General features: G+C 36.0%; 1 protein-coding gene across 1 annotated transcript in view; it reads left to right on the top strand.

The window, feature by feature from the left end:
- The window catches only part of FOLH1 (folate hydrolase 1), a 64,210-nt gene extending 40,105 nt beyond the window's left edge, over positions 1-24,105 (top strand). The window contains exons 12-19 of the mRNA XM_076002416.1: positions 2,846-2,909; positions 8,038-8,105; positions 10,775-10,866; positions 11,937-12,027; positions 16,630-16,894; positions 17,188-17,269; positions 22,302-22,394; positions 23,678-24,105. Coding sequence (XP_075858531.1) covers positions 2,846-2,909; positions 8,038-8,105; positions 10,775-10,866; positions 11,937-12,027; positions 16,630-16,894; positions 17,188-17,269; positions 22,302-22,394; positions 23,678-23,867 — 945 coding nt within the window. The 3' untranslated portion in view covers positions 23,868-24,105. The remainder of the gene's footprint in view (positions 1-2,845; positions 2,910-8,037; positions 8,106-10,774; positions 10,867-11,936; positions 12,028-16,629; positions 16,895-17,187; positions 17,270-22,301; positions 22,395-23,677) is intronic.
- Positions 24,106-24,667: the final 562 nt, after the last annotated feature.

A 24,667-nucleotide genomic window follows, 5' to 3' on the forward strand; every position in this document is an offset into this window, starting at 1 on the left:
GTGATCATAGCTCACTGCAACCTTGAACTCCTGGCCTCAAGCAATCCTTAGCTTTCCAAGTGTTGGGATTACAGGCATAAGCCACTGCTCCTGGCCTGCGATTTCTATCATGATTGTATTATGGTTTCTATTAAGCTCCTAAAGCTAACCACATTTGAATACCCCTTGAGCTTGTACAGTAAAGTATACTTTTCACATTTATCTTCCTTATATCATAATGACCTACTCTATATTAAATCATGCTGCAAGTAAGGGAGAAACACATAATATTTTCTAGGCTCCTTGAGAAGTGATTTTACCTACGTTTATTATTGGCTTTGTGTAATAGAAACATTAGCTGTAAATTAATATATAAAAAGTTAATATTTATTCCATGAACTTCTAGTCATGCTATAAATATTTCTGTGGCTCTGTTATTCTCCAGGTATTATGTGAAACCTCATAAGCTTCAATTTTCTTTGGATAAAAAATAGTGCTACAGTAGACCTACTTGAAGCTTTTACAAGAAAGAATTATGCTGGTGTCTGAAAGAGCCTAAATATTTTGAGGGTGTGATTTGTTTCTTTCAAGTTATTTTATTCACTTAGAGTTTCATTTTTTTTCCATTTTCTGCCTTACAGTCAGAATGCTTAGGGAATTACATGTTTTGGAGCCTCAAAACCCACATTGATATCTCAAAAAAACCCACTGATAAACCTTTTTTGTTCTTTAAAATATGCAATTATCAATATTGACCAATAGATGGAGCCATCCTACAGGAGAACTTGATTTCATGTGGGGTGTATGGAATTATGATTAACTTCATGTATTTCAACCCCTAAATTTGAATAGCTCATTCCCTGTGAATGAGGCAAGATTCTTTGCTTAAATAATGAGATGTCCATGGAAATATTTTCACTGAAAAGTCATTCATGTTTGCTAAGAGACATTTTTGAAGGATAAACTGCAGTATGGTTAAGAAATTAACTCAGGGCCTGGTGTGGTGGCTCACGCCTGTAATCCTAGCACTCTGGGAGGCGGAGGCAGGAGGATGGCTCAAGGTCAGGAGTTTGAAACTAGCCTTGAGCAAGAGTGAGACCCCTGTCTCTACTAAAAATAGAAAGAAATTAATTGGCCAACTAAAAATATATGGAAAAATTTGCTTCCAGTTCCAGCAGCATCAGTATCACCTGGAACTTGTTATAAACGTAAATTATTCAGCCACAGCCAATACCTAATGAATAAAAATGTATGTGCATAGGGACTGGAATCAGTGGTTTTAACAAATCTTTCAGGAGATTTTGATGAATGCTAAAGTTTGAGAAACACTGTTACAAGCTGATTTACACATGCAAAGCCTCAGTGTATTTCTTACACTTGAGAACCAAAGTATCATTAGACTCAGTTTGATTCAGTAAGAGTGATTATTTCTTTTTTTTTTTTTTGAGACAGCGTCTCACTTTGTTGCCCAGGCTAGAGTGAGTGCCCTGGCGTCAGCCTAGCTCACAGCAACCTCCAACTCCTGGGCTCAAGCAATTCTGGTGCCTCAGCCTCCCGAGTAACTGGGATTACAGGCATGCGCCACCATGCCCAGCTCATTTTTTCTATATACATTAGTTGGCCAATTAATTTCTTTATAATTATAGTAGAGACGGGTCTCGCTCTTGCTCAGGCTGGTTTTGAACTCCTGACCTTGAGCAATCCGGCCGCCTCGGCCTCCCAGAGTGCTAGGATTACAGGCGTGAGCCACAGCACTGGGCCTGTGATTAAGTATTTCTTAGTGAAAAAAATATAATAGGAGAGATTAAGTTCTTACTCAGAATTTTGGGGATTCAGAAAATAAGTCAATCACTTTGGATAACAGATTTTTTTCATGAACATACACAAGGTCTTTTATATTTTGAGTCATTCACTTAATATAATAAAGGAAAAATCTCCTTTCTTCAGTTTAGAAAATATAGGAAAACTGTAGTAATCAAAAAACAATCCAGGCCAGGAGAGGTAGCTCACGGCTATAATCCTAGCATTCTGGGAGGCTCTGTGGGTGATTCACTCAAGGTCAGGAGTTCAAAACCAGCCTGAACAAGAGTGAGACCCCCCCCCATCTCTACTAAAAATAGAAAGAAATTAATTGGCCAACTAAAAATATATGGAAAAAATTAGCCAGGCATTGTGGCGCATGCCTGTAGTCCCAGCTACTCAGGAGTTTGAGGTTGCTGTGAGCTATCCTGACGCCACAGCACTCTAGCCCTGGAAACAGAGTGAGACTCTGTCTCACAAAAAAAAAAAGAAAAGGAAAAAGAAAGAAAGAAAAAGAAATTAAACTCATTTGCCATTTACCCTAAGTATGTGGACTTTTCATCTTAAATGTTGGTTTTTAAGACATTAACTGCTATGTGAATTATATTTAGCTCATGCTAGTTTTGAGCCCAGAGCTTCATGAAGCATGTGTAACTCACACTTCTCTTTATCTTGGGAGCCATGTGAACTGTTTTTCAAGTTGCATGTAACTGATGCAGAGAAAACAATAAAAAAATAACAAGTTTTTCATTAAATTACAAAGGATCACTTGGTTTTCTAATTTTTATTCTATTTTCATAATAAAACACTGTGGCCTCAAGGCAAAATTTCTTTTTTCTAGTGTGGCAGTCAATGTGTTAAAAAGTTTTGCTTGTTGTTTCTTACCAATAACTTCTATTGAAATTCTTTCAAACCAACTCTCCTTTCAGAATCTTTTATGTCAAATTTGTGCTCAACAGGAGCCAGCTTAATTTAAAAATCTACATACAATAAATGTAGATGTACCTTTTGTGGGGAGGGAGGTTCTCACTATATGTTAATTGTTTTCTTTCTTTTTTGATTATAGGAGAATTCGAGACTCCTTCAAGAGCGTGGTGTGGCCTATATTAATGCTGATTCTTCTATAGAAGGTGAAATACTTGTCTCATAAAAAGACATGCAATTATACTAGAAGCAGCAGTTTAGTTCATAAATTATGCATCAGCAAGGAAGATGGTCCATTAACATGTGGGTTAGGGAATCTGGTGCTGTTTTGTCAGGCTGTTTGCAGCAATATGTGAGCCCTAGCTGAGAGACTAGTTTTTTGTCGTTGTGGTTGTTTTTGCTTTGCACTGACTCAGGAAAGCAGCATTCTTTGATTAGCTTCATCTGGCAGATTATCTTATATATGGCAGGAATTTAGGAAATAACTGTTGAATTAATATGTCATGACCTAAACATTTCTATGATTTAGAATGGGGTAGAAAAAAGTATTATTTCAATTTAACCCCAAGTTTCATCATAATGTCATGCATACAAATTTTGAAAAAAACTGATTTTCAATATTTTCTCTTTCAAAATTAAGTGTTCGTGTTTTTAAGTGTTTCCATCAATTCAACTAATATTTGCTGAGCGCCTCTGTGTGCAATGTACTTTTCTGGGGATTGAGAAGAGTCAGAGGCTAGTAAGGAATGGTCTTATGCTCGGGAGTTTATGGCTCAGTATAGATGGTAAAATAAATCAGTCTTAGATTATATGTACAGGTACTATAAGAGGGATACAATCAAACTTCTCTGGGAGTTCAGAGGAGAGAATAATAGCAACTTCAGGAAAAGCTTAAGAAATGGGATAAGCATTTGATGAGGTAGGCCTTGAAGAGTGGATGTGCTTTTAATAAGCAAAGTGTCAAGCCAGAGGACATCCCAGGTTGATTTCCATGAAAATTAAACAGCCCACTGTCGCTACACTCCAGCCCCAGTAATCTTTCTATTCCACGGCCATGTGCAACATCCCAGCCATCGCAACTGCTGTTCTCTGTACTCAGATTGCTCTTCAGTACTTCTCCACCTGTTTAATTCTTACTCTTATAGCTTCATCTGAAATGTTTCTTTTTCAGAGAAGCCATATCTTCATAGCATTCATCACTGACACTATTAAATAATTTTTTGTTTCACAAACTGCCTATCTCAATAGACTGCGCTATTTAGCAAGGAAAAGACAGTATCTTTTTGCACGTTCATTCCTAGATTCCTAATATCTTATTAGATAAATAATTTGTGGCCTGGATGCAAAAAAGTGAAGGAATAAATTAATGAAGGGTGGACTTAGAATATTTTCTTTAGTGTATTAGTCAATTTGCCATGTCAACAATTGGGACATGGTACCTTGAGTTAGTTGGCATTTACATTTTCTTCTCTGTCCTGAGCTGCATTGTCCCAAAGTTAGTTTACACCGTGGATTTCAGTTATCCTTTCCTCCTTCTCTTAGGTTAGTGGCTAAGGGCCTGGCCTTTGATATCATACTGCCTGGATTTATTCCTAGCCCTGCCACTTCCTGTTGTATGACCTCGGGTTGTTGCTTACTTTCTGTGTCTTGGTTTTCTCACCTCTAGAGTTACTGAGAGTACCCATCCCAAATGCTCTGGGAAGGGCAAGTGGAGTTAATATTTGCAAAACTCTCTTGTACAAAGTAAATGTTCAAAACTGTTATTCTTATTTAAAACACTTAATCAGATGAAACGTACTCAGGATAAATACTCCAAACATATATTATTTAAATGTAGAATAATATTCTCTTTATTGCTAGTTTTTTAAGATTAGATTTTTCATGTATTTTTAAAAAAATAATTGGGTTTTCCTGATTATGTCATTCCCTGGCTTGAAATGCTCCATTGTGTCCCCATAATTTTCAAAGTCAAGAATAAAGGACACATAAGGTATTATATGATTAGGACATCATTTATCTCACTTTGTTTTATTTAAAATATTATTAATTGTACATTTCTCAAATTATACAGTAAATTATATATTCTTGAATTTCTTAGGTTAAAATGCACAATTGATCAATAAAGCAAAACTCCCCACACAAACTACTCTCAAACTTAATCCCCTCTCCAAAGGTACTATTGTCCTCAGTTTGGGGTGTTTCCATCATGTTGACATTCATTTGTAGAATTTAGCTCACACAAGGCACCAACAGTGTAGCAGGTGCTGTTTAAGGTTTTTCTTTTTCTTTTTCTTTTTTTTTTTTTCAGACAAAGTCTCACTCTGTTGCCTGGGCTAGAGTACTGTGGCATCAGCCTGGCTCACAGCAACCTCAAACTCCTGAGCTCAAGCCATCTTCCTGCTTCAGCCTCCCGAGTAGCTGGAACTACAGGCATGGGCCACCATGCCTGGCTAATTTTTTCCATGTTTTTAGTTGTCCACTAATTTCTTTCTATTTTTTTAGTAGAGACAGGGTCTTGCTCTTGCTCAGGCTGTGTCGAACCCCTTAGCTCAAATGATCCTCCTGCCTCAGCCTCCCAGAGTGCTAGGATTACAGGCGTGAGCCACCACACCTGGCCAGGGTTTTTCATTAAAAAAAAATTATCCGATAACCCTGGGAGGTAAGTACTTTTATCATCTCTGTTGTATAGAAAAGGAAACAGACTCTGAGGAGTTAAGTAACTTTCTCAAGGCTATGTAAGCTGGTGATGGGTTGACCTTGGACTCAATAGAGTATAATGGTTAGAAAAATAAAAGTTTGCCTCTCACTACCTTATATAGGTTTTTGGTATAATATTATAGCTAACTTGTTCTACAGCTTACCTTTTTCATTTAGCAACATATTATGGGAGACTTTCCATGTTAGTACACATCGATCTACTTCACTTAAAAAAACAAAAACAGCTGAGCGCAGTGATGCACACCTGTAGTCTCAGCTACTCGGGAGGCTGAGGCAGGAGAATCTTGTAAGCCCAGGAGCTTGAGGCCAGCCTGAGCACGGCATAGTGAGACCCTGTCTCTAAAAACAAAACAAAACAAAAAACATCAACAACAACAGCAAAAAACTTCTATGTATTCAATAGGACAATTTATGTATCAATTCTTTGATGGTCAGATTGTTTCAGTTTGTTGCAGTAAATAGCCCTTTATTTGTCTGCCTTTTCTGTATGAAATGAGGGGAGGTTAGAGAGCTACAAATGTAATTATTTGGTCCTGGGAGATGGGCATTTAAATTGTAATAAATGCTACTAAATCACCCTCCTTTTCCAATTTACATTCTTGTAAGCACTTCTTCTGTTTTAAAAATTGCATTGGGGCCAGGCGTGGTGGCTCACGCCTGTAATCCTAGCACTCTGGGAGGCCAAGGTGGGCGGATTGCTCAAGGTCAGGAGTTCAAAATCAGCCTGAGCAAGAGGGAGACCCCCGTCTCTACTAAAAATACAAAGAAATTAATTCACCAGCTAAAAATATATATAGAAAAAATTAGTCAGGCATGGTGGTGAATGCCTGTAGTCCTGGCTACTTGGGAGGCTGAGACAGGACGATTGTCTGAGCCCAGAAGTTTGAGGTTGCTGTGAGCTAGGCTGTTGCCATGGCACCGTAGCCCAGACAATAGAGTGAAACTCTGTCTCAAAAAAATAAATAAATAAATAAAAATTGCATTGGTTATTTGTGCATATTTATTCTTCCAGGTGAATCTTAGAATTTCTAAATTAACTTTTCAAGTTCTATAAATAATTCTGCTGTCATTATTCTGGTGTCATTATTTTTAAAGCCTCAATTTTTGCTGTCCCCAGACAGATCTTAAGCTTTGGGATAAAAACTATGCCATCCTCTGAGTGTACTGTGTGCTTTTTTACATTCCTGGGCGTTTGTACAGGCTGTGCCCTTCGCTGCCAATGCCATTTTTTTTCAGCCCAGCTGTCTCCCTTTAGTTCTAGAAAACTCAGTTCAAGAATCTCCCCAATCCTTGGTGAAGTTGCCTTGAGTGCCCCTCCCCGAGCCCCCTCCTAAGTGTTGCCAAGAACACCTCTTCTGACTGCTTCACTCCACTCTCACGCCTACCAGCCGCTGAACTCCTGAGAAACGGGGGCTCCATTCAGCACTAACTGAAGAGCACCTGGCTCGCAAATTCATTTTTACAACAAATATTTATTGTCTGGATGCTAAATACTAAGGCTGTTCTAAGCACTGGGGATTCGGCAGCAAATAAAAGAGAACACCTGTTCCCATGGGACTTACAGTCTATTGGGGGAAGGGGATAAAAAGACAAGTACTTAATAGTTTAGGTAGATGAGTAATATGGAGGAAAATGAGTCAAGGTTAAGACAGAAAGGGAGTGGCTGGCATGGTGGTGGGAGAGTGCTGGTGTAGGTAGAGTGGTCAGGTGAAACTTCTCAGAAGGCATGGTATTAGACCAGAGGAGGTCATACAGATACTATGCAGAATACTATTTCAGGCTGATGGAACAGTGTGTGCAAAGACCCTGAGGGTGTATTCTTGGGCAAAGCAGGAGATGAAGATTTGGAGAGGTGACCTGGGATTGTTTTCTATATTGGCACTGTGTTCCATGCATCGTAAGGATGCCAGGTTTTACAAAGTTAGATGGGGAGCTGTTGGCAAATTCGAATTGAATTGTTAGGGTGGGGACCTCATGAGGAACTCACAGCGTGGGTTAGAGAAAGATTTCTCAGACAGTCAATAGGATATACAGAAGTAAAAAGTGTATTTATTTTCCCGAGAAAGAGGGGGAGAGAGAGGGACGGAGGCCATGACACAGAGAAGTAGGAAAGAAATATTAGGCAGCAAGGAAAGTTGCTTGGTGCTTTTAAGGGTAGAAATGAATTTTGTTCTTCTTTTTCACCAGACTGATAAAAGCAGCTGTAGAACAGCAGTTTTTGCTTTTTCTTTCTTTCTTTTTTTCCTTTTACCCTTTCTCTGTGAAACCAGCTTATCTGAGTCTTTGAACTCTGGGGAGAGTTGAGGCAGATATCTGGAGTAGATAGCTCATACCTCTACTGTCTGTTTAGGGCTCTTCAAGGCTGAGAAAATGAAGTCTTAGATATGACAAGTTAGGCCACACGTGTACTTAAACGAAGGGTAGTTGTGTTGTGAGTTTTATTTCTCTTATTGACTTTTTTTTTTTTAAATTTTCCTCTGTTTGATAGGTTATTATTAAGGCCACCATTTATGAATTTAAATTTTAAAAGGATCATTCTAGCTAAGGAGTCTTTGAATAAAACAATATGAGAAAGAAGCAAAATATAAAACAATCTGTCCTTTCCTTATCTTTCAGGAAACTACACTCTGAGAGTTGACTGTACACCACTTATGTACAGCTTGGTATACAACCTAACAAAAGAGGTAAAAATAATTACATATAATTTAAGAAAATCTAAATTCTACAAATATGTTTTCTTGAGGTGCTATTATTATGTGAAACATTGGTGTTGTTTTACAACGCGTCGTCTTTATTTCATATAACAGATATTCACTCCTTAGAACATCACATTTAATGAACTGTTTAAAACACTTATTACCTCTTTTTTCCCTACACTTATGTGAGGCATCTTCTGGGTGACATTATGTCCATCTCCATTTTGAAAATGAGGAAACTGAGCTCAAAGAACACCAGCCACCAAAGTTATACAACTTATCCAGTCACTGAACCAAGACTTGGTCCTATGGTTTAACTCCTTAATTTTAAAACTCATTTATAGACCCTAATGCAGTGATACCAACTAATCCAGGACACAAAACGAGTTAAAGGTTCTAACTGAGAAAGAGTATGCAGAAAACTACCAATGGCTGATTTTCAGGGGCAAACCAGTTTGGGGCAGAGGCTAAGTGAGACTGTGAGGTTCATCCGTCTGTGTGGATGTTCCCTGGTCCCCTGGTTCCCAGTGTCAAGAATGCATACTGGTACCGAGCTGACCTAATAACGGAGTGATTGCAAACACAGAGCAATTTTATACAAACAGGTTATTACATTAAAGGAAGAATGGAAGTAAAGAAGGAAGCTACACACAGTGAAAATATTCTAGAGAGAGTGGAAAGGGTTTCCACTAGTCTAAGCACAGGTGCATTTTATAAGCCCACTAGTTTGTCTTGCCTTTCTCCTGGCAAGATTGGCTGTCATTTCCTGCCTTTGGGGGTGATTGACAAGTTGATGTTACAAAACAGGTTGGTTATGTAACAGTTTCCCCTTCTGCACATGCCTCTTCCCCAGAATTCTCCAGGAGGCGAAGCTCCATCCATGTTTTGCTAATCAGATGGTAATGAGCTCTATGTCAGTTAAAGGTTACTAGGAGCTTTTTACTATGTATGTTCCCACCAGGAAACAGTTCCCATCTGCAATTTGGTTCCTACGTACAATTCAGTTCCCGCTCTCTGCCATTCGCAACTTCCTTGCCACCTGTTTACCCTCCACCAGACCTAAGGAGACCCCGTAGCTCCTTTCCCAACTTTTTGCCTCAGTCTCTAACCTCTAGTCCCACTGGGCCTGGCTGTTAATTCTCCCAAAGGAGATACTGAATCTGGCTGAGAGGTGGTGCCTGAATTCCTATAGGATTGACAGGCAGCTCTTTACTTTAATTCTCTTGTTTCAAAAATTCACTGGTCATGGTCCAAAGTTAGTGAGAGTGAAGGAGTTTTTGCACAGTAGATTTTTGGTACTGCTAATTGTCTAGAACTGACCTGAACTGAACTGGAAAGAAAAGAAAACAAAAAACCCAAAACGCTGTTCATTTATTAATAATAGAATTACCAGTTAAAATGTAATTATCAAGAAAAACACAATTATTTTCCTTCAGATAGGGATTATAAATAAAATCTAAATGCCATTAAGCTTTGGTTCAAAAGCATGGAATTTCATTATATACATTAACTCCCCCTATAGGAATATAAAAAAAATTTGAAAATATCAAGTGATCTAGTTAAAGAGGTTCATTATTTGCTTGCAATTTTATCAATTACCATCCAACATATAAAATTTAAATATCTGAAACATGGTATTGCAGAAAATTGCCAGTATTCATAATTTTGCTTTATTTGTATTTTACAAATTAAGTTGACATAACTTCTGACTCTCCTCATGTTTATACAAATTTAATTTGTGTTCCCAAAGACCTCTGAACATATATCTGTTATAGCACCCACCACATTTAATTCCATATTTTTGTTTATAATTCCCACTAGTAGAGAGTATGCTGTGTGTCTTATTGTTCTCTGTATCCCTGGCATCTACAAAAAGTCTTAAACAATATAGGTACTCTGTAAACTTTTTGAATTGAATTTGTTGGGAAATACTACATATGAATTTTATTAAATATAAAGTAAAAACATCCTATACCATATATTTTTCATTGACATTTAAATAATTATGGGATGTTAATTAATTTAGTTTGCTAAAAATTTTGGCACAATATCTAATACTCTTAGTCTAGAATTCAATAATAGATCATATTTTACTCTCTTAGTTTTCTTATCTGCAAAATATTTTTCAGTGCTTAACACAATTACAGTAAATTGTCAGTTAAATATTAATAATTACATTTTTATTATGTATTATTTAATGACTTTGGCAACTTTACTGACAAGAAGCCATGTTAAAATGAATGCTGTACCTTAACCAGCTTGCTTCTTTTTATTTTATTTCTAAGAGGAGGAGAAATACATAGTTTTCAGAGTAGTCTCCTTCAACTCAGAAACATAGACCAAAAAAAATCATACAATATGACCATTCATATAAAGACAAAGGCTTGGTCCTAATTTGGTGTAGCCTCTTTATTTTTCTATGCACTTCATGCATTTACTTTTATAATGTAGTTGTGCCTAAACATAACAACATGAGCATTTTTCCATATTGCCATAAACTCATTATTGTAATTCTTAATAACTGCTAATGTATGGATTGCATCCCTGTGTTGCTGAATCATAGTTTAGCTATTCACTTCCTGATTAATGAACATTTTGTTTTTAATACAACTAATTTATAAGTATTCTTTTTTTTTTTTTCCTTTCAATTTGTGTAGCTGCAAAGCCCCGATGAAGGCTTTGAAGACAAATCTCTTTATCAGAGCTGGAGTGAAAAAAGTCCTTCTCCTGAGTTGAGTGGCATGCCCAGGTAAACAAACAAACAAAACCAAAACTTTCCACTGAACTGAGTGTGGGATTATTTTGAAAATAAAAGGGTATTTTCTTTCAGTCATTAATTTAAAACATTAATTTCAAAATACTCTAAAATCTGATAAAGGAAAAGCATTGCTTAGCTTCACAAATAAAATATTACTGTGTGTTTTGAAGTTAAATCTGTAGATCATCAAAAGATGATTATCTTTAGAATAAGTAATATATACACATGGCACATTGAAGAAAATGATATACAGCTTGAATATCCTTTCTCTGAAATGCATGGGGCCAGGAGGGTTTCAGATTTCAGATTTTTTTTCAGATTTTGCAATATTTGCATTATACTTACTGGTTGAGCCTCCCTAATCTGAAAATCTGAAATTTGAAATGCATCAATGAGCATTTCCTTTGAGCATCATGTTGGTGTTCAAACACTTTTGAGTTTGGGAGCTTTTTAGATTAAAGATACTCAACCTGTAATGGAGATAATGGTGAAAAGTAATTCCCCTCATATTTCTGTCCTATCTTCACCCTGCCATTATTCTTTTTTCCGATTGTAGACTTAACGCATATTTTGTTTACTCTAATAAAAATGTAAGCATCCCTTCAACATTGGTTATATCTTCACAAGAAAAGGAAGAAGAATAAATATCTCGATAGTCAGAGATTATAGATGCCAACAGCATGTGTAATTTAAATTCTTAGAGGCAGGATTTATGTCTGAATTACCTGGAAAATTGTTGCTTCTTTTCATCGTATCATGTCACAAATAAATATAAGTAGGATGAAGTAATTTAAAGAAACTGTTTTCCAACTTCAGAAATCTTTTTTAAAATGTGACTTATAAAATAGTCACCCCTATACCAAATAGTCTCAAATAAGTAGATTTTTTGTGGTTAGAATTAATAGTCCTTTCATTTTTTTTTTTTTTTGCTGCATGTCTAAGGCTTTCCATTTAAAAAATGTATTTATAATAGTAAGAATGGAGTTTAGTTTCATTGCTCTTTAATGTGCATTTGATGAAGAAATTACTCTCACATAATTCTGTTATTTTACCTCTAAAAGGATTAGCAAATTGGGATCAGGTAATGATTTTGAGGTGTTCTTCCAAAGACTTGGAATTGCTTCAGGCAGAGCACGATATACTAAAAATTGGGTAAGTATATCTCAATAAACATTTCAAGATTATTTATTAATATATTTTAACTAACCAAATAATTCTGAGTCCAAAAAAATGACTCAAGCATTAGAGGAATAGAGGAATTTGAGATAAGAAGGGAGAAATCTCTGTGGTTGATGGTGCTACCACCACTTGGGATAGTTCCTGAATCTATTATCCTGAGCCCTGTATTCAAGTGTCAGCTGATATCAGTGCTCAGGTCTGCAAACTTGAACTTCCATGTACTCCCTTAAACATATTTGCTATTTTATTTGGTGGCAGTGTATTCACTTAGTTGTTTAAGTTAGAAATGTAAGAATTGTCTTGACCCTACTCTCCCCATTATCATTAAAAATTAATCAGTATCAAGTCCTGCAAATATTTGGATTTTTATCTCTTATTATATATCTAATCATTAAACAGATAACAAATCATTAAATATATGGCAAAATACACTGTGAAAACAAAAAAAGTCATGATTCCTTTTCTTTCATTGTTGATTTTTTTTTAGTTTTCATTTCCATCAAAATAACATAAATACATAGTTTATAAAATCTCAAGTAGTCCTAGAAAAGATTATAATTAAAAGCAATGGTTTCTTATCCCATTTTCATGCTCATTCCACCTCTGATCTCTGTTCATCAGATGAAAACTCTTTCAGCTTTTTAAAATTGGTGTCTTCTGATACCTACCTCCATGTTCGTAAACAATATGCTTATGCTGCTACTTCTTCATTTTTCAGTTTCATGTTGTTAAAAACACTTGACACTTGTTAAAATGGTAAAGAAGACTATTAAAAACTATTGCAATAGAGGAAAGAGATTGGGTTCAACTCCAAATACAGCAAAGACAGCTGGGGATTTACAGCTAACATTAAATTATCTATAGGTCTCTTCTTTGGGGCTTGTTCTTCCCAGATAGACAATCTTTAATCTTCTGCTATTGGGGTAGGAAATTAAGCTGAGTGTTTTGGGAAAATCCTGGGACAGTATAGAAAAACGACACTTCCCCTCTCCAACTGAGATGGAGCACAGGACCAAAGAATGACTCAGACAAGTCCAGCTTGGTGAGTTAGATGAGTTTATTAGAGGTTACTTAGAGAGGTACTTATTCCTAGTCGACCCAGGGATCCTGCTGGCACTCACTCTTGGACAGCAGCAGAAGTTCTTCAGAGAATGGAGTCCATACTACCTAACGGTGGTGTCACCTTAGAACCCTTCCCAGGGAGTGATGACAGCTCTTGCACTGTATCATCACGTGATCTCACTGAAACAAATCAAGCATGCATGCCCAGTACGATTATCATGAGCCATCATATAATCTATGTTATGTTAATGAAATTATAATTCTCCACAAGGTGGAAATTTTAGTACTACAATTAACTAAAGGGTATTATTGATCAGCTAAAGCAGTTCTAAAGCAGTCAGGGCCGGTTTACACCAGTTGCTTCTGCCTCCAGAAAGTGCTGATGCACATCTCTTGTGCCTGGCATTTGCGCTTAATCTGTTTTGTAACAATTTTGTTGAGCACTCCAAGCTAGCACAGCTCAGTGTTTCTTTGTGTGCTCAGTAACTTGCTTTTTTCCCTTACAGGGTTATATGTGGGTAGTGATGAGGGTGGATAGTATTATTATCTACAATTCACTTGCGAGAAAAGTATAGCAAAGGTCAAGTTACCACTCATAGTTTTTGGTAATAAGTCCTGAAGCCTAGTTTCAAACCCTGGCAGGCTAATTCCAGGATCCTAGTCTCTTCAACACACCACTATATAAAGTGTTCTTTTACATCAGCAACAAAAAAATAAGCATCTTAAGAAATGCTCAAAAGTCATAAATCAGCAGTTCACACTTTGAAAAATCCTTCCTGTTTGCCTTTTACGTGTGCTCTTCATTTTCCTTATGCCTGTCCTGAGCATCCTTTTTCTCTCTCTAGTGAGATTTAGTGTCCGATACTGAACCCCTCATGCTCACTCTCCACTCTTCAGCACGCTGCTGTTGTCAAAACCGCAAGGGGGTCTTGGTCTAGGTCTAGTTGCTCATTTCACAAAAATCCAATTATTGAGAAAATGAGGATTGCCAAGGAACAAAGGAATCTTTAATACGACAGATGTCTTGTCAGGAGAACAAGAGAAGCTGCCTCAAATCTGTCTATCTGACCAAGGGATAGTAGGAGCTTTTAAAAGAGGGGTCACATACCTTGGGTTGGGCCGTGGTGTATCTCACAAGGGGCTACCTGAATTGGGAGCAGGTTGTGGGGGGTGGTGGATCTTGGTGTCAGGAAGTCTGTCCTGGGGCCTTTAGAATCTCAACTCTTTCTTTCCCCTCCAAATTATGTCCATTTATTATTAAAGAGCAGGTAGAAATAACAGTCTGAGGCTACATATTGTGATAACTTCATATAATTTTGAAATATTTGTGGCTTCTCATTATTTTGTCTGTATCATTCTAATTTTTCCTTATTTTTTTAATTTCAAAATATTAAGAGAGTACAAATGTTTCTGTTACATGGGTGCCTTTTATAATGCTTAAGTCAGGGCTTTTAGCATGCCTATCACTCAATCGTGTTCATTGTACCCAATAGGTAGATTTTTTACCCCCCTCCTCCTCCCCATTCTTGATTTCCAATGATCCTTAAATATCTTTGTGCCCATGCGTACCCATTGATTAGCTCCCAATTATTAGAGAGTACATGTGGTGTTTGTTTTTCCATTCCTGAGATACTTCACTTAGGATAATGGTCTCCAGTTCCATCCATGTTGCTGCAACAGACATTATTCCTTTCTTTTTTATGGCTGAGTAGTATTTCATGTTAAATATATGTCACATTTTCCTAATCCTCTCATGAACTGATGGGCACTTTTGTTGATTCCACATCTTTGCAATTGTGAATTGTGCTATGATAAACATGCGAGGGCAGGTGTCTTCTTGATAAAATGACCTCTTTTCCTTTGGGTACATACCCAATAGTGGGATAGCTGGATCAAATGGTAAGTCTATATTTATTTCTTTGAGGAATCTCCATAATGTTTTCCATAGAGGTTGTACTAATTTGTAGTCCCATCAACAGTATATAAGCATTCCTTTCTCTCTGCATCCACGACAGCATCTACCGTGTCTTGACTTTTTAGTAACAGCAATTCTGACAGGGTTATGGTGATATCTCATTGTGTTTTTAATTTGCATTTCCCTGATAATTAGTGATATTGAGCATTTTTTTATGTTTGTTGGCCATTTGTCTATCTTCTTTTGAAAAACTTCTGCTCATGTCTTTTGCCCACTTTTTAATAGGGTGGTTTGTTTTTATCTTGCTGATTTGTTTGATATCTTTGTAGATTCTGAATATTAGCCCTTTATCATATGTATAGTTTGCAAATATTTTCTCCCCTTCTGTAGGTTGTCTGCTTACTCTGTTGATTATTTCCTCAGCTTTGCAGAGCTTTTTAATTTAATCAAGTCTCCTTTGTTTATTTTTATTGTTGCTATATTTGCTTTTGGAATCTTAATTATAAATTCTTTGCCTTGACTGATGTCTATAATAATTTTTCCTGTTTATTTCTAGAATTTTTATGGTTTCATGGCTTACATTTAAGTCTTTCATTTTGTCTTGTAGAAAATTCATCATTTTAAGCCAGGTGTGGTGGCTCACACCTATAATCCCAACACTTTGGGAGGCTGAGGTGGGAGGATCACTTGAGGTCAGGAGTTCAAGTCCATCATTTTGACTCAACTCAAAGAGTCAAATAGAGGCCGGGCGCGGTGGCTCACGCCTGTAATCCTAGCTCTCTGGGAGGCCGAGGCGGGTGGATTGCTCGAGGTCAGGAGTTCGAAACCAGCCTGAGCAAGAGCGAGACCCCGTCTCTACTATAAATAGAAAGAAATTAATTGGCCAACTAATACATATAGAAAAAATTAGCCGGGCATGGTGGCACATGCCTGTAGTCCCAGCTACTTGGGAGGCTGAGGCAGAAGGATTGCTTGAGCCAGGAGTTTGAGGTTGCTGTGAGCTAGGCTGACGCCATGGCACTCACTCTAGCCTAGGCAACAAAGTGAGACTCTGTCTCAAAAAAAAAAAAAAAAAAAAGAGTCAAATAGTTAAGGGAAATATAAAAATACATATAGGGGTTCATGGAGCCGGTTACACTGCTTGTCAGAGAATCATTTATCCATGGAATTTTAGTGATTAAACAATTTAGTGTACTCCCCTGTATAATATTATGTAATGCTTATTTACTTGCCTCTAACAATTCCCTATCTTCTTAAATTATTTTTACTCAAATATAACATTGATTGTGTTTGATTTTTCTTTCTGATTCCTAAACACATTTCCACATCTCTTATATTCTCAAAGGCAAGCCTGCTAGATGTTTTCAAAAGAATTTTCTAATAATATTATTTATATAATATACACATATATTTTAATTGGTACCAACCTGAAGTGTGCTTAAATATTATAATATTAGCTTTAAGTAAGTAGCTTATCGAAGTGCTTAAATACTTTCCTTTATCATTGAGCAAGAATTCTTGCTAATATTAGTAGTAAATATTGTGCTATCCATTTTATCATAAGCTGTCTTACCAGATATATATTTTATGTTTTGTAGGAAACGAATAAATTCAGCAGCTATCCACTGTATCACAGTGTCTATGAAACATATGAGTTGGTGGAAAAATTTTATGATCCAACATTTAAATATCACCTCACTGTGGCCCAGGTTCGAGGAGGGATGGTGTTTGAACTAGCCAATTCTGTAGTGCTCCCTTTTGATTGTCAAGATTATGCTGTAGTTTTAAGAAAGTATGCTGACAAAATCTACAATATTTCAATGAAACATCCACAGGAAATGAAAACATACAATGTATCATTTGGTATGTTACCTTCCTCTTTTAAAATTCATCATCTGTATGTTTTTATTCATCCCTAAAATGTAATCACCTAGTTTAGGTCACTTATTTATTACTATTCTAAATGATCTAATATTCTTTTTATGTTTAAAAATGCATTTTCCATTTCATAAATGGTCACATCTTATACAAAATATAAATATCTGTAAAACACAAAGTAAGATGATTTTCTATATTGTTCCGTTTTCTTGAACTATAGAACAATGTCATTAGAATTATGTTCTTAAAGCTTTTGATGATCTCAATTTCTTTTTCAGATTCACTTTTTTCTGCAGTGAAGAATTTTACAGAAATTGCTTCTAAGTTCAGCAAGCAACTCCAAGACTTTGACAAAAGCAAGTATGTTCTGTATATATGTTATGTATATAATAGATATAATTGAAAGAAAATACTAATTGACATTGTTGTTGCTGAAATAAGGAAAGATGTTTGCTGTTTTCTGTCTCTCCACTCTAACCCCCCTGTCTCTCAAAGACCTATTTCTGACATTCTGAGTGGGAACTGAGCTGCTCAGAAGTGCTTCCCATAGCCAACTAACTGATTAGTTACAATATACTGCCCTTAACATTGAAGGTCCTCCGAGTATTACATGTTTTTTTTTTTTCCAGTTTTATCTCTTGTTCTTGCAGTATATGTACATCATACTTTAGCCAAATTCTGTTAAAGTATTACCTCTGCATAGAGTTCCTCATTTCCACTTCCATCTGGTAAAATGCTATTAATATTTATCCAGAATAATAAATATAGTGAAGCCATAATATTTTTGGAAATGTGATACTTTTAGTATTAATTCTGTATAAAATCACAAAAGTAAAAACGTAATTTGAACAAAATTTTAAGGTGGAAGAAAAATATGTGACAATATTGAAGAAAATGTTTTAAAAGTAGAATTTTGAGGGTAAACATCTGTGTATTAAGCATAGTATCTGACCTAAGTATCATGTCCTTGGGAACTAAGGTCAGAATACATAGACGGGTAAGAATAGATGATCCAGAAATAAGCTTAGTGACATATAAACAAGTATTTGTAATTAATGAAGGACACAGCAAAAATCAATGGGAAAAGGAAGAATCATTCAATGATAATATTGTATAAGCTCTTTTAGCAGCTGATAAAAAAGCAAATTCAGAATTTCACTTCACATTGTGTGCAAACATAAACAAATAGTGTACAAGAATTATTTATTAAAAAATGGAAATTTCTTGTAGATCACAAAGATTCCTAAAAAAAAAAAAATGGAAATTTCTTGAAAAAGAAATGCCAAGTTTAGAAGCAATGGGTCTCTCCATGTTGGGTGTAAAAGAAATGAACAAGAGAAAAAAATTTTTTTAAAAAAAGAAAAAAATATATGAATAGAAGCAATGGGGAAATAATTTTTGAAAATCCCCTAAATCCAAAAGAATAAATTGGAACTATGAGCAATAGATAAGACAAATAACTCAAAAAAAAATTTTATCAAAGATGCCACCCATAAGGAAACACATAGCAAAATATTCCAGTTCACTAAAACATAATTCAAAAATACAAATGAAAAATTTTTAATATCAAGCTAATAACAGTTTAAAACTTTGTCGTGCCCATTGCTATAGTCAGTACATTGAAGCAGATGCTCTCATGTTTTTCTGATAGCGTTGTGAAATATTTTAACCTTTTTACAAAAGGTAAATATATATTGGCAAAAGTTCAAGAGTCATCATAGTATTCTTATACTTTGACATAGTATTTTCATTTCTTGGATTTTTTCTTAAGGAAAGTCTCAATTTGGGAAAATAAGAGACTGCTCAGAAAAACATGTGACTTATAAAATTATAATAGCAAATAATTCAAAACAACCTAATACCTAAGACAAATTATTTTTAAAAAGTGATATCTACCAATTTGAATATTTTGTAACAATTAAAATTGATCATAAATACAATATAAGATACTTAAAATATGTTGTAAGCAAAAAGGTTATAAAATTGTAAATATAGTTTGATTAATTTTTATTGACAAACATAGAGAAAAACTTAAAGGGAGCAAACCAATTAGTATAATAATTGTGTTATCCTGAGGGGAGAATTGTTTTCTTATCTTTTAAATTCTTTTCAAATGTTTTATGTTAGGAAAAAAAATTAACAATGGGACATACATTTTAAGTAGTTATCAACACTATATATTCTATGAAGTTGATTTTCTATCTTTAAAAAACAAATGTTTTCCCCCTCAAGACAAACTGCCTCATGATTTGAATTGTGGCTTTCTTAGGACATTCAGCATTCCCTTCCTTGAGTATTTCTGTATTTATCTTATCTTCTCTAAATGATAGTTAAAAATATAGTTTGTGCCGGGCGCGGTGGCTCACGCCTGTAATCCTAGCACTCTGGGAGGCTGAGGCGGGCGGATTGCTCGAGGTCAGGAGTTCGAAACCAGCCTGAGCAAGAGCAAGACCCCGTCTCTACTATAAATAGAAAGAAATTAATTGGCCAACTAATGTATATATATATAAAATTAGCCGGGCATGGTGGCGCATGCCTGTAGTCCCAGCTACTCGGGAGGCTGAGGCAGAAGGATTGCTTGAGCCCAAGAGTTTGAGGTTGCTGTGAGCTAGGCTGACGCCACGGCACTCACTGTAGCCTGGGCAACAAGCGAGACTCTGTCTCAAAAAAAAAAATATAGTTTGTATCTCTGTATGATGTTGACAAATCCTGAAACACCTGAGCAGGGCATTGCACATACTACTAATAAAGTAATGCTGGCTAATAAATTAAACTGGATGTAGAATTTCTCACCTAAGGGAGAGACTACTTTTTTTTTTTTTTTTTTTTGAGACAGAGTCTCACTCTGTTGCCCCAGCTAGAGTGCAGTGGCATCATCATAGCTCATTGCAACCTCAAACTCCTGGGCTCAAGCCATCCTCCTGCCTTGGCCTTTAGGGTAGCTAGGACTACAGGTGCAAACCACCATGCCCGGCTTTTTAAAACTTTCTTATAGAGACAGGGTCTCGCTTAGGCTGGTCTCAAACTCCTGAGCTCAAGCAATCCTCCTGCCTCAGCCCCTCAAAATACTACAATTACAGGCATGAGCCACCACACTTGGCCGAGAGAAACATTTTTTATTTTTTTTTGAGACAGAATCTCACTCTGTTGCCCAGGCTAGAGTGCCATGGCATCATCCTAGCTCACAGCAACCTCAAACTCCTCGGCTCAAGCAATCCTCCTGCTGCAGCCTCCCGAGTAGTTGGGACTACAGGCATGCGCCACCATGCCTGGCTAAATTTTTCTATATATTTTTAGTTGGCCAATTAATTTCTTTCTATTTTTAGTAGAGACAAGAATCTCGCTCTTGCTCAGGCTGGTTTCGAACTCCTGACCTTGAGTGATCCTCCCACTTTGGCCTCCCAGAGTGCTAGGATTACAGGCGTGAGCCACCACGCCTGGCCTAAAAGAGACAATTCTTAATCCTGCCTTTCTTGTATCAATCCCTTGCCCAACCGAAGGATATAGGGTATTGACTCCTCGGTATCTTCATACTCACATAGTAGTCAATCTTAAGACCTATGGTTTTCTAGTCATTCCTAAGGAGACCAATATGCTTCAGGAGTGAAAAGATTCTGTTCACTTAACTCCAGTGCTGTGAGCATGCTGAGTGACATTCCAGAGTTACTTCAAATTGAACTCTGTTCTGTATGAGGATCACTCTGTATAAGGGTTTTTAGTTGTTAGCTGCAGGATTAGAAGTAGAGAGAGAAAGAGAGGGAGGAAGGAATGGAGGCAGTGGGGGAGGGGGAGAGAAGGGTGTTTGTGCATTTACGTGTGTGTAGCCACATGAATTTTTGTATTTATAGCAATGTTTTGTGAATTTGATTCAGAAACCCATAGCATCTTACTGAATTGTCTTTCATATAATTGTCTCATCTGTTTATGTGAACTGCTAACAGGTAAGTCTGTCTCATTTACCTTTTTAATGTCACAAAACCTGATTCTATGATTCTAAATAAATAAATTTTGAAAATTGCTCAAGTCCAAATTATTGGGACTTTAGTTATTCCTATTTTCTTTTTGTCAACACAGTGCAATTGAACAATAAGAACAGTACTGACAACCTATTTCACTCTAGAACTTTCTACTGTCAACTGGGCAAGTTATTTCACTACCAATGCTTAGTCTATACAATGGGGCTATTATTGCCCTGTCCAACTTACAGGATTGCTCTGAAGATTAAAAATAACCAATTATATAAACATTCAAAACAGAAATTGGTATTTAGGAATTGATCTCCAAATACATATTATTAAAACTAAATTATAAAAAATAAGAGCTAACTAAATGAATGAATAAAAGGATTTATTATACCTGTTGTAATGATCATCTCTCAGTTAATTAAATTATGAAAATTAGCATATTGAGTTCAGTAACTCATGGTTGAACTATTCGAGATTTGTTGGTGAATTTTCAATTACATTGAATCATTCTTATGATAACAATCCCAGCACCACCCATTGGAATGTGAGTTCTGTGAGAGTAGGGCATGTTTGACACATAGCAGGCATCCAAACATTGTTGAAAAAATGAAGTTAACATCAAGTCTTGTGTTTACGGAAGGTTATTTCTAATAATAGCGAGACTATTATTAGTCTTTACTTGGTAAATAGTTATAATTTGCCAGACATCTTACTAAACATTGGTAGATTATCTCATTTCAATATTAATAGTACTTCTATGAATAGCTTGTTAGCATATCTAAGGTAAAAAAAAGTCTTGTCTGTATTTATATACCTAGATTTATCAATTAATTATTATTTCAATAGAAATAAAAACTACTGTTGGTAAAAAAACAAAACAAACAAAAAAAAACTACTGTCATTTTCTTCCATTAGCACATGCAACTGTTTCTGGGTTTCATAAGCCTTAAGCAGAATGGTATTTTATAGGATTTTAAAATATGGTAATATATATGTTAGTGTTCTTAATTTGCATATTATAGAATTTAAAATATACAATTGACCCTTAAACAGCAGGGGTTTGAACTGCATAGGCCCACTAATCTTCAGATTTTTTTCAAATATAGTCAGTCTTCTGTACTGGTAGGTTCTCTCTCCGCAGGCAAACGTGGATAGAAAATACAGTATTCGCAGGATGTAAAACCCATCCATAGAGAGGGTTGACTTTTCCTATATGCAGATTCTGGAAGGCCCACTGTTGAACTTGGACTTGAGGACTTGAGCATGCTTGAATTTTGGTGTGGGGGAGGGGGTGGTCTTGGAACCAATCGCCTATGTATGCCAAGGGGTGACTGTACTAGTAAGTTTAGTTTTGTTCTGAATTATTACTTTGCTGAGTGGTACATACATTTTCATTAAGTTATAACTATACTCATTTCTTTTTTTAGCCCAATATTATTGAGAATTATCAATGATCAACTGATGTTTCTGGAACGAGCATTTATTGATCCTTTAGGGTTACCAGACAGGCCTTTCTATAGGTAAGAAAAAATATGACTCCTTGCTGTAATACCACTGTTTCTTATATTTTTGCACTGTGAAAAAATATCATAGTTGATTTCTCAAGAAAATACAAACTTTCAAAATATATATAGTAAATGATAAAATATTGTTTCTTTATATAATGTATTCATATGATTCTTGCATATTTTTGTTTTAATGTATGTTTACTTTAGGAAATTTAGAAGGTTTAGAAAGGCATGACAGAAAATATAAATCTCCCAATCCCATCAACCAAATATAAAAATCATGTTTATTTTTTGTTATGTATAATTTCAGCCCTTTTTTCTTTACCTCTTTACTTTTGAGCTTGTCCTCTTCCAGGGCTATTACATGAACTGCTTAGCCCCTTCAATAAAAGTCTCTGCCGAGGTCATGCAGAACATTACAAAATTATTTGTCCTAATTCTTCATGCTTTCTGCTAAGCATTCTAAAATGTTAGTGTGACTACTTTTTTTTTTTTTTTGAGACAGAGTCTCGCTCTGTTGCCCAGGCTAGAGTGCCTTGGTATCAGCCTAGCTCACAACAACCTCAAACTCCTAAGCTTAAGCGATCCTCCTGCCTCAGCCTCCCAAGTAGCTGGGACTACAGGCATGTGCCATGACGCCTGGCTAAGTTTTTCTGTTTTTAGTAGAGACGGGTCTCACTCTTGCTCAGGCTGGTCTCAACCTCCTGAGCTCAAGGATCCTCCCATCTCGGCCTCCCAGAGTGCTAGGATTACAGGCATGAACTACCATGCTCGGCAGAGACTTTTTTTTAAACAAGAAAAAAAAAAACCAACAGAAGATTCCTGGTCACAACAAGGACTTCAATGATCACAAGTGCTTTAACTCCGGGGATAGTATGGTGAAGAAATCAGCACTTATTTGTAATATGCCTGAGGCAAATCATTTAATCATTCTCTCAGACCTCAGCTGCCTCTTTTGTGTAATACTAATAACAAATTTCTAGAGTTTGTTTTTAAAGATAAAAAAAAATTATGAATACCTTCTTTAATACTAAGCATGATCCTTAATAGGTACCCAGCTCTTAGTGCTATCATTGTTACCTATTAGGTACCTCTGAACCACTATCTGTTTGAAGTCAAAATATAATTAATACATATTTCATAGGCTTTGGAGAAAATTGAACTTGTTTAGTTGACACGTGGTTTATTCAAATCATAAAATAAGGAATATACAATGCAGTAATTGTAGAGTACTCTTGTTTTTCTCTTATATATCAGTTGGACAACTAATAAACAGCAAACTGTTTTATCAATAGGCATATCATCTATGCTCCAAGCAGCCACAACAAGTATGCAGGGGAATCATTCCCAGGAATTTATGATGCTCTGTTTGATATTGAAAGCAAAGTGGACCCTGCCAAGGCCTGGGGAGAAGTGAAGAGACAGATTTCTATTGCAGCCTTCACAGTGCAGGCTGCTGCAGGAACTTTAAGAGAAGTAGCCTAAGAGGGTTCCTTGGAGAACTCACATTGAATTCATGTGGTAGATCACTCAGAAAGAATCATGATGGTTATATTTACAAATTAAAAATAGATATATTGATAAACTAAAAATAAAGTTGGAGATTATATGTATGTGTATATTTTTTTCTTCTCCTTATGGATCAAAAATGAAAAATAGATAACTTTTATGCTCTAATTATAAAATGTTATTCTGAAGTTGAAACGTTGAATTAAGTATTAAAACTAATATAGTAAAACTCTTATCTGACATTATCAGGGAATCAAGTCTAATATAGTACCTTCCAAATCTATTCATGTCATCGCACAGAGAAAAACATGAGTTTGTCATGCAACACCCTTGGGAAAATGTATAAGACTGCTTCAAACCAGAGGCCTCAGGCCCTGCCTGTCCACTTAAGGCTGGGAGGATCACTATCTTAGCACACCAGTTGGGAAACTCTGATCTAAGCACACTTCTAGTAAACATAGTCACTGTATGCCATAAGGAATAATTACATTTTTAAAATTAAGAAACATTTTATTTATGTAAAAGGCTATATAGAGGATATATGTACAGTGAGAAATAGTAATGAAATGAACATTTATAAACCCAGTAACCAGATTAAGAAAGGAACATTTCTAATATCTTTGGTTCTCCATGGAATACTGGCTCGTTGTGCCTTTTCTGCCAGTGATAATCACTTTCTTGAGTTTTATGTTTATCTTTCCTCTGTTTTAATTTACAATTTCATTACAGATGACTGTAGCTCTTACATGTTTTGGCTTTATGTATTTTTTGAACTT

The sequence above is a fragment of the Microcebus murinus genome, chromosome 4 (genome assembly GCF_040939455.1).
Source record: "Microcebus murinus isolate Inina chromosome 4, M.murinus_Inina_mat1.0, whole genome shotgun sequence".
Lineage (NCBI taxonomy): Eukaryota > Metazoa > Chordata > Mammalia > Primates > Cheirogaleidae > Microcebus > Microcebus murinus.